The 14,510-nt window shown below is 35.7% G+C and overlaps 1 protein-coding gene across 3 annotated transcripts in view; it reads left to right on the top strand.

Annotated features, from left to right (window-relative positions):
* LOC128991020 (uncharacterized) overlaps positions 1–14,285 on the top strand; it is a 36,014-nt gene extending 21,729 nt beyond the window's left edge. For 2 of the 3 annotated variants that reach the window (XM_054413729.1, XM_054413727.1), the window contains 8 exons: positions 1,147–1,306; positions 3,621–3,769; positions 4,953–5,013; positions 6,967–7,041; positions 7,809–7,910; positions 8,871–8,912; positions 10,586–10,880; positions 13,137–14,284. In XM_054413729.1, the coding sequence (XP_054269704.1) occupies positions 1,147–1,306; positions 3,621–3,769; positions 4,953–5,013; positions 6,967–7,041; positions 7,809–7,910; positions 8,871–8,912; positions 10,586–10,880; positions 13,137–13,843 (1,591 nt within the window). In that variant the 3' untranslated portion in view covers positions 13,844–14,284. Of the gene's footprint in view, positions 1–1,146; positions 1,307–3,620; positions 3,770–4,952; positions 5,014–6,966; positions 7,042–7,808; positions 7,911–8,870; positions 8,913–10,585; positions 10,881–13,136 lie in introns of all 3 variants that reach the window. The other variant, XM_054413728.1, reaches the window with a different exon arrangement.
* The last annotated feature ends 225 nt before the right edge of the window (positions 14,286–14,510 follow it).

Raw genomic sequence — 14,510 nt, 5'->3', positions numbered from 1 at the left:
ATTTTACATGAAATCAACAAAAACTCTTACTTTACCTATTTATAAAAAAATATATGTATAGCAAACAAAACAAAAACAACATCGGTGACTCACGGAGCCGGGCTTTGTTCTACGTGACGCTTCGGGCTTTAACTGATTAAATAGGGGAGGTGTGGGATCAAAAAAATGTTCAGTCGGTTCCTAGAAAGACGCGTGAGGTACTGTTACTCCTAAAGCTGCCAGCTGGCGATGATATCACAAATTTTTCTATAAAAACAAATTAAGCTCTGAGGAAAACTCTGTGGTGTCACTGACGGAGGATTAACTGACAACTGCACACAGCTTAATCTGTGGATCCCACTCTCATAGCTTTGATTATTTCTACTCCGATGCTCATAGCTATAGGCTACTGTAATTCTCTCAGCTACAATTGCCTGAATTTGCAATAGCATAGCTCACAATACCTTTGGACATATTGGACAGTTGTAATTTCTCTCAGAGTTCTGAAACATTTTTAAAGCGTTTTTGAACCTACAGGATTTTAAGTGTTTAAACTCATTTATTCTGATGAGTTTATACTTGTCCTAAGCTCCGATGAATAACAATTTTCATCAATGGCATGAATAAGTAACTTATAGCCTACCCCAATATACCGTGCAGTTTACTTTTAGTAACATTTTATTTTATTGTGTGATATAATATGTTCATTATTTTGATTGAGAAACCATTTACACTATGCTATGCTAATATTACAGAAAACATTACGGTTTTAAGCTTCTGTCATAGTAGAAGTCTGGTGAAAATACCAGTTTTTTTTCTATACTAAATGAATCAAATATAACTAATAACTGAAGAGAAATTAATTTTTGGATGTCAGAGAGTTTTTTTTAACACTTTCCTACCTAAGAAATATTTTGGAATTCCTTTGGAGCTCTGCGATTTGTTTAAAACATCGTCAGATCTCTGCAAGAATGACTCAATCTTCATAACTATGACATTGTTTCAGTAAGACACAAAAAAGACACAGTTTTTCTAGAATGATGTAGGTACAAGAAATGTACCTCGTCAAGAGTAATGACATTCATTCATACAATCTTCTAAGGGTTGAATATTTTGGATTACAATCTAATTGAATTGAAGTGCATAAATTTAAACAATTTGTGTTAGTTTCAGTGAAGTGGTGTCATGCTGTGCTCTTGCCTGTCCCAACACATCAGAGAACCATACCATGATCACCCTGCCGCAGGATGAGTCGTCTCGTAAGCACTGGGTTGATAAGATAGATCGGCTGGACTGGAGTCCTGATGAAGACGCTGCTTTGTGTGAGGTAGCCTATTACTCATTTCTGTTTTAAAATATAGCTTGTTAGGGTATAACCTATTTTTATAATTTCTTTACAATAGTAATATGATAAAAAGATAGGGCATTTGCCAGGAATTATTAAGGAAATTTACAGGTAAGCCTGCCTCCTGAAGTAGAAATTTTTTAGAAGGTTGAAAAAGTGGTCAGTGGCCACGAAAATTTCTACTTCTACTTTGTGATGTTTTATATGTGTCTCTATGGACTTATTTAAAGTTAAACCTGCTTTCCTGTCAATTTCCTTTACGATAGTAATGTTCATTTGGTTACAGTACATGTTGCTTATTAAATCTATGAGTAGTGGTTAAAGCAGTGCTCTCCTTCAAACCTCAAGGTCGCTTTAGATTAAAGCAAGATCATTACTTGGTCCAGATGCCATTTTTCATTGGGTTGTCAAATAATGAACAAAAAGGTAGGTGTTAGATGGTAACAAGACCAGCGATAAGCCCCCCATACACAGTCCGACATGTCCGGTCTGTCAGATCTGTAAGTCTGGCTGTTACCACACATGATTCGACCCGTTTTCTGACGGAGTAATCTTTGTTTAACTTTGGTTTTACTTGGTCAGCATCGGGCCTTCACACTTCAATTTGGACAAAAAGGCTGAAAGAGAGATCACACTTTCATGTGGTTCCTTTGTCTTGAAGATGACAACCCTCCTCACAACCGACGTTCATACACTTCATAACTCACGTTGGTAACAGGACCAAAGGCTAAAAATAATTTTCATAGTAACATCTATTGTAGCTTCCTTTTCAATTTCCAGGAGTTTTTCTAACAAACTACCCAATTTCTCTAGTCTCAAGAGTTTGTTGCTTTACTGTTTACTAGGAGAATGTCTCACAAGCACAGCATACTCCTGTATAATCTATGAACTCCCCCCCAAAACCTTTTGTTATCACCACACATTTTGAAGCGTGTTTAGTGTATGACGTCCACAAAACCACTGCAGTGAATCCTCGACCGACCGCAGACTTGTCTGCGGATCCAGTCTTTTTTTACCCACACACGGTCCGCAATCTGAGTCAGATGAGTCAGCAGACATGTCTGCCTCTGCCAACATGTTGGATGTGTATGGTGGGGGGGGGGGGCAAGGGCGTACCCAGGATCAAAACAAGGGGGGGGGGCAAGAGCGTACTTGAAACAGGGGTCGCTGGGGGTAACCCACCGGGGGGCCAGTTCGGAGGGGGGTCCAGGGGTTCCCTCCCGGGAAAATGTTAAAAAAACAACATGCTGAAATTAGCGTTTTTTACGCTATTTTGAGACATTAATATAATAAACCTAGCTCTATAATCCAGCATTTATAAAGTGGCTTTATGTCCGTCAATGAGGTCAGGTCAGGTTGCTTAGCTTTACAATACACATTTAACTGTACTTTTTGTGTCCATGCCAACTTTTCACATCCATTTATAACACAACACCCGAAATATATGGTAAACTATTTTGAAGAATACCTGATAACTTATGCCTTAAGAGTAATTTTGTTCTTTACATTATTGTTGAAGGCAAATGAAAACAAAATAATGTCATAAAAATAGGTTTATATCATACTACACAAATTTGTTAGTTTATAGATTGCAAGAAATTGGTCTGTTTTATTACTACTGTTGGAATTTTTATTTTATTTAAGATTAACTCAGAAACTAATGAAAAATTGATAACGTGTCAAAAAATTTCATAAAAAATCTATAAACTATCTTACTCATCTTTTCTCATACTAATAACATTTATCATGGATCTCAATTTTTATACCTTATCCTGGCTTCTAGGGGTGGGGGAGGGCAGCGGCTCCCCCCTCTCTGGGTATGCCTATGGGGAGGGGGGGGCTTTAGTATTGTTCCATTTCAAAAAACCTTTAAAAATGCTAATGGTGTAGTTAGATCACATAAATAAAATATATTTCAAAAGCAAAATATGAACCTAGTTCCAACATGCTCCCTTACAGGTTTATTAACAATATGTTACAGCATCTAACAGAGAAGGGTGATCCACTTTGCCTGAAATTTGTTTGAGTTACCTCTTTCAAACATGCCACAAGACTAGAAAATGAAAAAAATGAGGTTCAACTATTTTCCCCAACAAAATCAGGATCTAGAGGCAAATATGCTCAATAAGAGGTCACAAAATGAAACACTGATATTTTGACCATATTGTTCTTCTTCAGGGAAAAAAGTTCTTAAAGTTTTTTGAAAAATTTTTACATTTATTTGGAGAAAATATGATATATTGCTAACAAAATTCAATATTTTCATTGATTTCTCACTTTTTATTTTGAAACCTAGGTTCATTTTGAGGAAGATATGTGGGACAAAGACTCTGAAGCCAAGAAACTCCTCCCAGAAGCGGTTCCTTCCTTGTTCCTGCACGGGGAAGCCATCAAGTCGTGGGTCACATTGGACAACACAGGCAACATTGCGGATATGGTTGTGGAGTAAGTTTATAACAAGTGCACTTAATATGTTACTCGTACATGGTTATTTTTTTTAAGTAAGGGCTGTTTTTGCGAATGAGTCTGTAGTTCACTTGTACGCCGCAACATGGCTTCTCACGACTCACTGGCATAATTGTGACGGAATGAAGCAATTTTCAGCTCTTTGTGTTACATCTATCATGTACGCTTCACTGTGTGTTTACACAAATTTTTTAACTATCGATCGAATCTGCCGCCTTGTGCAAGCTATGGTTTGTGATACACTTTTTGATTACAAAGAAACATATCCGATGCCGAAATTCATCGCCAGATGACTGAAGGCTATGGTCCTAATGCAATGAGTGAGGATAAAGGGCGGAAATCGGTTATGGAGTGTAAACATGGCTGTGAATTCCTTTTACCTTTCTGGCCTTCTGTGAGAAGTCTGGGTAACCCACCAAAAACACGATATCAATTCGGAGTAGGTCTAACGTGCGAGGGGAGTAACGGGACATCCCTGTATGCTGTTTACTCATATTTCCTTTAATTTTCCAAGTTCTGACTGTATCAACTTGAATGTGGTGTTGCTTAGATTAAACAATAAGTCGAATACATTTTACTAGATGCTTACGACTACATTTTACAACATATATTTTGTTCACCTTTCCCAGTAATAGGTTTCATGGTTCTTTATTGAACTAACAATAAGGCATATTGTGTTATTGTTCTAATAAAAACTAGAGAAATTCACCAGTTTTCACTATCGTAATCGGAGGCTATAACATCTACATGAAGTTGAAGCTATTGCTTTGGAAATAGTCAAGTACCTATATTTAGACATAGGTAAAACTACAATATGGGAACTACTCGATCCCACTCGGCTCACAACCCTTGTCCCTAAGTTTCCTTGTCCCCATCTTTCCAGACACCGTAAATCCAATCAGGCAAATGGAAAATCACTTAGTCTGCAGGTTTGCTGCGGCGGGGGTATTTAACTATTTGATCACATATTGAAATAAAGTTGATGAAATTAAAAGTAGTGTATAACATTTATACTAATTATATTACCGCATATAGATAATTCTATGTATTAAGATGAATGTACTAAAAATCCAAAAATTATCTCTATTTTTAGATATGCTTTGGCTAGATTACTTTGTTTTGATGTTATCATTTTATAACAAGTTTCTTTTTCTATGTTTAGGAGACACAGCACCAATGATGAAGACAGCGCCCATGGTGGGAGCAATTATGATAATAATGAGGTAAGCAAAGATTTTCTCCCCAGATTGTATCATAAAAAATTTAGAAGGTAACTTATTCTAACTGTACCTAACTAGAAATTACCCCTATGACTACTAGAAATACTGTATATATGAATTTTAAAGGATGGTTTTTTTTCGGCTTCTGGGGACACCAAAAGGAGGAAGTAAATCAGAACCAGAATCCAGTGGCGGCGATAGCTGGCCCGCAGGGCCCGAGGTGCGGGGGGGCCCGTGAGCCTTGACCAGGATTTTCGGTAAATTTTACCGGGACACGGGCCCGTGATTGTGCGACAGGCTCAGCTACACAGGTCCCCTAGCATAATAATATTTATATGAGAATTACCATTTTTTTATGACGAAAATTTGTTCAACCCAGCAAGCAGAGCACGAGGACAAGTAGTTTAACGTTTACAACAACTGACACTATTACTTGACCGATCGTTTTAAATTCTCTACCAACCTAAAAAGAATTGTCAACAGTCATGCAGGTTGCATCAACTGTCCTCGTGGACTGTGTGAAGGCGCTATAATAAGGCCGTATTTATAACCAATGTGGCATCCAGCCTAGGAGGATAATCTTGTATCGATAATCTTGTGTTGAGAATCTCTATTGTAATAGTATAAATAGCCTTCTTTTTATGGTAAAAAATTGTAGAAATAAGTTAGAAAACAGTTTAAGTTATAATAAAGAATCACTTTTCGACACTGTTCAATGTACTGTAAATATGTACTAAAAGAATAAAGATTGTTTGAAATGAAATGAAATGAAATAAACCATTAAATGAACCATTAAATAAATCCCCCTAGCCCCCGGCAGGTCACACCAGAGAGGGCCCTCTATGCTGATTCAACTAAATGAACTTGAAAATTTTTTACGACCAAATCGGCAAATTAACTTAGGTGGCTAGGGAACTAGCTAATAAATAATTTCGTTCTTTCATTGATGCTAAAGAAGGATTTGTATTTCATTTCTTTTCTTAATACAGTATTAGGAGGCTGTCCTTTATATTTGTTTACTTCAACTCAGGTAAAAAAGTTACTTTCCTACAAGTCTCAGGCCTAATCAGATCGTTTCAAAATCGGTTTGCTTTGAAAACGGGTTGATTTTTATAATATTAAACGGTATAATGTCACTTTTCAGCCGATCAGAGCCCTGGCCTACAAGCTTGAGAGATCAAGCACAAAGTCAGAAAATCAAGCTCGAGCCGATTTTTTCAGTACTAAATACAATAATGCCCAATTAAAATTAAAAGGTTTTATGTCCGCGAGGATCACGCTCACGAAATTGAAATGTCAGGCCTACGATTTTGCCGCGATCGCAGATATCGACGAGAACATTCCCCCGCGGGTAACAATGACGATGTCTCCTAGGCCGCAGGTGATGTTCAATATTTTGCCGTAATTGCGGGATACGATAATGACGTTTCTTTTTCATAGAGAGATATATATCTAGGATTTTGCCGCGATTGCGGAAAAACTGATTTCCCTGTCATCACCGACGGGTCACGGGAGGTAGGCCCTACTGGGCCGTGAACGCAAATTTTTTTTTAGCTCTGACTAATTTTGCCCTATATTTAAGTTTGTTTTGTTTCAACTCGTATTTCAAGGCAGGATTTTTGTTCCTACGAAGTTTTAAGTCCAATCGTAGTAGTTCTTTTTTTCATTTTTCAGGTCTTCTGAGATCCAATTTTGTTTGCGTTTCTTTTCAGTTACAGTAATTTTGGGAAACGAAATGTAAAAAAAATGCTTAAATGTACAATAAAATTCATCATATTTTCTTTCAACAGCAGCCATGTAAACACTCTCCCGAATCTCAGTTTCAAGAGGTTTTTAAATAAATTCAAATTTTGAATATTGAAATATATTTATATAGTTGGTCCTATGTTAAAAATAGGTTGGTTGGCCAACCGTAAGTGGTTGGCGAGGCAACACTAATGGTGTGTGGTTTTACAGGAGTCTATGGATTGTTCAGAACCAGATGAGAGTGCATCGATATTTGTTAAACGTGAAGCTTTAGAGCCAGAAATTGTAAGTTTCAAATAAATATTTGAATGTTGGTACTTAGGTTTGCATGCTATCAAAACTAATCTATGATCTATTAAGACTCGTATATCTGGTAAATTTTTTAATATAAAGAACAACGGGCTTAGGTTTTTAATGATTTTTGTTTTAATATAAAGTTTACCAAATGAGGAAAGAGTCCATCATGGAATTGGAAAAACAACAATTTTACACTTTAAAGAGGAAACCTGAAAATTAATTATTGGCACTGCTACAGTGGTTGCCACCCTGAGGGAATTTTAAGTTTTATAAGATTTAAGTTGGCCAAACTGCTTCCTCTGCCAATTTGCCATGGTGTAGGTAGAGTTTCCACATGATTTGAGTAGGTGGAATCCGAACCACATTCTTGCCTTGGTATTAACAAATTGGTCTAATTATCAGGATAGTACTGTGGATAGTCGTAGTGCCCACTAGTGTGGACGTTAATCCACACCAGGGAGTATCGCATCCACAGTGCATCTCTATAAATATCCACAATTTGTGACCTCCTAGTAGCTGGATTACAGGACGACTCCACCGTCCCAGTCACATCCATAATCATAATCAGAACAGCTATTTCAGTACTTTGGTTGTTGGATAAAAATATTAACCTGCACACACATGGTTATTTGGTACTCTCATTTTATATGCATCATGCTGTTACCAAACCGCAGAAAATGAGCTAAAAAATAATTAATAAACTATGCAATAACAATACAGTTTTTGATTATTGTAACTGAATATTGAATTTGTAGGACATGGTTGAAGGATGTGAAGAGGACATGGTACCAAGAGATACTTCAAACGGAGAGCAGTTTGAAACCATCTACTGTGATTCTACATTCAATGATAATGAGGTTCGTTTGATTGGCTTTCTTTACTTACTGAACATATACTTTACTTAGCCATTAATATATCTGTCTCCAGTTTGAAACCATCTACTGTGATTCTACATTCAATGATAATGAGGTTCGTTTGATTGGCTTTCTTTACTTACTGAACATATACTTTACTTAGCCATTAATATATCTGTCTCCAGTTTGAAACCATCTACTGTGATTCTACATTCAATGATAATGAGGTTCGTTTGATTGGCTTTCTTTACTTACTGAACATATACTTTACTTAGCCATTAATATATCTGTCTCCAGTTTGAAACCATCTACTGTGATTCTACATTCAATGATAATGAGGTTCGTTTGATTGGCTTTCTTTACTTAGCCATTAATATATCTGTCTCCAGTTTTAATAGATATACAGTGAAACCACACACACTCCACAATTTGTGGACCCAGAGATTGTTCAAAGCTGACATGTTTCGTTGCAAATGCATCATTGTCGGAGCTTTACGTCAAAAACATTAAAATAATTTACACATACAGTATATACACACGACACGGGACTAGGCCTACTGACCGAGGTAAGCCTAAAAAGGGTTTTAATAAATGAATAAATACAGACTAATTTTTACATATAAATTTAACACCCACATGAGCATTTTTACAAATTAAGTATACAACCTTCAACAAAATTTTGAATATTCAACAATTAAAACTAATGATGTTCTGAAAAGAAAATGCTTTGTTTTGCATGCACCCTGTCAGCTGTTGACTGTCAAGTTACCGGGTTTTGAAAGTATTTGATTTTTGAAACACTGTGACGAGCATTGCCACTAATTCATTAAAACTATATTGCTGGGACTATTAAACACATAGCCATTTTTATACTACAATGCAAGTCATTTGTTAAAAACCCAAGTTAAAATAACTAGCCTATAAATAAATTTATTTAAGACTCATAGTGTAAATTGTTTTCAGGATTCCAATAACGTAATCTATGAAGATATTGAAGAAGATGATGTAAGTATTAATATCTAAATGTAATTACCAAACACAGAGTTTTTAACAGTTGTATGTAGGCTGTCCATAAATTAAGGTTGGACAAGCAAGCTCAAATCTGAGATCAACACTGTGCTATAGAGTTCATCCACTACTATTCTAGCTGGTTCCCTCCATGTGTGCGAAAGCGAATTGTCCAGGGGAAATCAACACTTTTGCTACTTATCAACCTTTTTTGAAACCTGTTGCAGTGGCGTACTGTCATAGTTGGGGCCCTGGGGCGGTCTAGATGAGGGGTCCCTCTTTACATATATAGGCTATTTATATGTATACAGTATATAAATATATATGTGAATTTAATAAATACCAAAGCACCCTGTTTAAAATCATCAGGGTACTATCGTACTTATTATTTCACGTATTTATTAAAAGATGTATTTTGTATGACTGAATAAATGAGCTTATACAGGTTCATGTAGGCTACTTCAACTATTTTGTATGTCATTTTTTTTATTTAAGAAAAATTTAAGGCTGCTAAATTAAATTTTCCTTTAAGCTTTTAACAGTTAATGTTTTTATGATTCGGAAATTCATAATGAGCACGAGCACTGGAGCACTCCAAGAAGTAACACAAATAAGGTTTTTTACTGTCACTCCTTTTAATATTTTTTAAATTTAGGAGATAATAAATTTGTATAAAAGACAGTATTATTATATTATCTTTCTATTATATATTATGCTTAGTACTATAAATGGTTCAAACGATTTCTGCAATAGCGACAAAAATGACTGATATTGTGCTCAAAACTACGAAATCGTGAGCGTCATCTGTGATTCCAGGGCCATCATCTTCGTCTCCCGCGGTCGCAAAGAAATAGTGGTTATCTTCCTAGATACACGTTGGAATAGCAAAACCTTTCGCAGTTGCGGGGATGTATTCTACGTCTCCTGCCTTTAAGACGAAATCGTTAACATCTCCCATGAACCCGGGGACCACATTATCGTCCCCCGTGATTGGGGCGATATCGTCAACACGAAACTGAATAGAAAATTAACGAAGTCGTCCTTTGGTCACAACAAATTCATAGTTGGGTGGTGTTGGTAAAGGTAAAATCGTGGGAGTCTTACGAAAAATAAAATTAATTAAGATAAATAAAATTGTGGGAGATCTTCTGTGAACGTATTATATGACTACGGTGAGATGAACATCTTGCCCCATCGCAAGGACATTACTGTCTATTACACTTGTGGCAAAATTCTGAACAACTTCCACTTTTGAAAGGACATTATCTTCGTCTTCCAATACCGCAGCGAAATCATGAATGTCTAGGAGTAGCACTTGAAAAGTACACATTAATTTATGGACAGCTCTCGTATGTGTAGTATCAACACATTATTGACAATTAAGATGAACTATGCATATTTTAGCTCAAGTATAAATTAAATATATATTTTTGACTGGAGTTAGATACCTTGTGTAGCTTTGTTACTACTGTGTAAGACCAACCTCTATAACAAGTATCCCTTAACTGCTAGATCATATTGATTAAATCCCATTTATATTTTTCCTGGGCAAAAGGCTTGATATTTGCCTTTATCTTCTAGATTAATTATTTTACAAACTCAATTTTAACCTACGGTACTCATTTTAACTGCGCTCTAAGCTGGATTCTACAACAAAACAATGTTTTTAGATTTCCACGGCTCCAAATTCATCAGTGGTGGATATGAATCCTCTAGCAGATGAAAGATGCTCCAGTCCCATCCAGGATGGTGAAGTATCCTGCCTGGAAGACTCTACCAAAAAAAATGCTGATAGCAAGTATTTGGTCATCTCAAAATCATTCCAAAAATTAATGAACAGCAAAGTTATAAGAAGGAGAACCGGCAATGAACTGACAACAAAGTACCAGTGCCCAATCTGTGATAGAAGACTCAGCCGTAAAAAGAATTTGGAGATTCATATCCAGAAACTGCACCCGTTTGGAGGTTAGTGTAAAACATATATAAATGGTAAAAAAACAGATGTTTTAAAATAAAGCGTTACTCATTATTGTTTGTTGTCAATAATAACTTTTATTACATAAACATGTTCGTAAACTCTTGCTATTTAAGAAATACACTACAGTAGAACCCCTGATATCCAGCCTTGGTTTTACCAGCCCTCTGTTTATCCGGCCCCTTTCAGGAAGCCAATATCAAAATGTTTTTCTCACAGCTGAGCTTACATACGTTTAGATGTAAGCCTTTGTGACTTGAGCGTTCTCATTATTTATCTGTTTGTTTATACATTTTACTGTTTTGCGATAATCAGTTGAGCTTGTAAGTCTAACCTCTGAACAGCTGGTTGATTATTTCCAAAGCGAGGTTAGTCCAATATATTAATTGTTGTTGTTGATAACCCTACTTATATAAAGTAACACAAATTTTATATCAAACTAATTTAATATTGTAATATCATAAAACTATCTTCATCTCAAGACAAACTGAATCAAAGCATAAATAAACAACAATAACAATAAAAAATAATTAATGAACATTTTATGTTAATTAATATATGAACATTACCAACATCTTCCTTTTTCCATAATGTTTGTAAGTTCTTAAAAAGTGTCTATTTCTAACGTAATCTTTTCCTTCCACGCGCACAATGTCCTTCCTCCTCCCTTCCTTTAGAACAACTTTACACTCAAGTTTGATATACTTGATCTGGTATAATCTTTCCTCTTGTCACATTTAAGTACATTCTTGAACTGGAGTTTCCAAACACTTTAGACTGACTGTTGAAAAGATTTGAATACTTTTATCTTCATGCGATTTATCCCCTGTAATGGGTGTTTGAGACAAAAAGTCTGTAATGAATATTGTTCTTCCTGGTATATATATTGTATTGAAATTAAAGTTCCACACAAGACAATTCTAATACCAGTAATACCTTACCTAAAAGTTCATTAGTAAAGGAAGGGATAACATTTGCTCAAACTACGCGGAATGGTAGTGAAGTTGGCCACTATAATCATCGTCATTTTAGTGATCGGAAGAGCAAGATGTCCTTGTCATTTTCAAGCTCTTCAATTTTTGCCTCAGCAAGGTTCACCTCAGCAAAGTTATCGTCTCTGAAGTCTTGGCATTTTAAGGAAGAGAATTTGTGCTTCATATCATGTAGTTCTTGCTTTAATTTATTATTTTCTAACTTTAAAACATGTCCAGCTTCCGCAGCAAGTGTAAGCGATGTCTAAAGATCATCAGGATTTTGTTCTCTTTTTTGTAAATCTTGTACTTTATTTAGGACACCTCTGAGCTGCTGATTTTCTAGTGGAAGGACTTAACTGTCTACTGTTGTGTTTCTGTCAGGGTTCAAGCATTTCGTGTTTGGGAAGGCATTTTCTGCTTCCTTTAAGGCTTTGTTGAACACTTTATTTTTAAAATTGTCTATTTTTGGTTTCCGATAGAGATCTTTACTTTGTTCATAACAATACATATCAGTTTCTCGAACGACAGCAGTGTTCTTGTCACAAAAAAAATTACCTTTTATTTTGAGATGCAATTTTTGTCATTTGTACAAATTTCAGTAATTTTAGCTGGCCAGTGTGGGTACCCTTTTAATTTTACAAACACAATTTGTCCGGTGATAAGGCTAGTTTTGTTGCTTATTTCCATAATTACTGATTCAGTTTTGAAAAGTTTGGCTGGTTCTTTATGTCAGTGATCTTGAAGTTTAGTGTAAAATTATATCAGTTTTTAAAAGTTTGGCTGGTTCTTTATGTTAGGGATCTTGAAGTTCAGGTGTAAAATTGTATCAGTTTTGAAAAGTTTGGCTGGTTCTTTATGTCAGGAATCTTGAGGTTCATGTGTAAAATTATATCAGTTTTGAAAAGTTTGGCTGGTTCTTTATGTCAGTGATCTTGAAGTTTAGTGTAAAATTATATCAGTTTTTAAAAGTTTGGCTGGTTCTTTATATCAGGGGTCTTGAAGTTCAAGTGTAAAAATGTTATTTGATTGATAGTTGGAAATGATCATGGTTTCGCTGTCACAGCAAGATATGGGAACAAATATTACGGTGATCTCAGGAACGGTCACGGTATCGCCAAAACCACCAGATATAACTTGAATCATCTCTATTGCCTTTAAGAATCTGTAAATAGTATGAATACGATTTGTATCAAACCATAATACAACATGATGTTGATTTGTTAAACTTATACGGTTATGTATAGCAATTAAATATAGCTATTTCTTTTTCAGAAATGTCAGAATACCAGAAGAAAAAGAAGGAAGGCATTTTGACAAAATCAAAAGAATCACCCATCAATGGGTTCAAAAAGCCACCACCACCTCTAAGGCCCATAGTACCTCAATGTTTGATCAGCCCTTCATTTCCTGTCATTCCCTTGAAAACTCAAAACTCACCAGCAACAACCTCAGCACCTGAGGGAGTTCTTACAGCTTCCATTCCCATCCTCTCATTTGCTTCGCAGAGTCCTCTTGTGTCATCATCGGTGGCAACGACCCCATCGACTATTGTTGCCCCGTTGGTCACGTCCCATTCTCTAGTCACCCCCTCGGCTCTTCTAACATCACCCAACCTCACATCGTCCTCCGCAGGGACTACTTTGATGACAACGACGTCTGTAGTCACTACTCCTTGCCCTCTCGACCCAAGTCCTGCCGGAGGCGAAATGAGGAAGCAACAATTTTTACTCCTTCTCCCAAAACCGGCAGTGATACCTTCTCCACCGCCCTTGAATAAGGCAGAACCACCCAAATCTTCTAAGCCTGCCAGCCCTACAAAACTATCGATACCTAGTGACAACATGTACTCCGTCAACCTTGGCGAACTGTCGTTGGAGAGAAGGATCAAGTTGAAGGAGAAACTGCGGGAGCTGGTCAACGCTGTTGTGAAGAAAAACTTGAACCCGGAAAGAATAATAATCGCATATGATAGAACGTAAAGTGTTCAAGTAAATATTACTAGTTAAAACAAATTTATGATCTCTGTTAATAGTCTAGGGTTTATCTCTGCCAAATACAGTAGTTAAAATTCTTTTCATAACTTTATGGATCTATTTTAATTTCAAATCTAATTTTGTTATGTTCTAGTTCCTTTCATAAAAGATATACTAAACTATATGAAATAACACCAGATTAACAAATTAAAATGGTTTTTAAAATTGTAGAATATTAGTTTTTATTTGCTGTTAGTGTTACCAATACTTTTTTGGTTTTTAAAATTGGTTTTCATACAATTTTAATGATTTTTAATCGTTTATTTTTATTTAAATGACTGGTTATGAATAAGAATATTTTTGTATGTTAATGCTAGTTAAATATACAAGTACCTGTTTGCGATAATTGAACTACACTTTAATCTGATAGTAATTTAATTATGTAATACACACATGTAACAAACATGTAAACATGTAAATAAAATTATTACATTTTGGAAATAGTTGGTTTTTTCCTTATACTGTAATCTCTGTGAGTAATTTCTGTGTATCTAATTAGGGATTAATATTATTATTTCTTTAGCTCTATAGCCCTATAGGACCATTTATTAAAAGACCAATAATAACTAAATTTCACTTCAAACGATTAAAAGCTACTGATCGACTTGTCTCA

The sequence above is a fragment of the Macrosteles quadrilineatus genome, unplaced genomic scaffold (assembly GCF_028750875.1).
Source record: "Macrosteles quadrilineatus isolate MER2022 unplaced genomic scaffold, UCM_ALF_1.0 Scaffold_3__2_contigs__length_128488019, whole genome shotgun sequence".
NCBI lineage: Eukaryota > Metazoa > Arthropoda > Insecta > Hemiptera > Cicadellidae > Macrosteles > Macrosteles quadrilineatus.
This window is presented reverse-complemented; position numbering and strand designations above follow the sequence as displayed.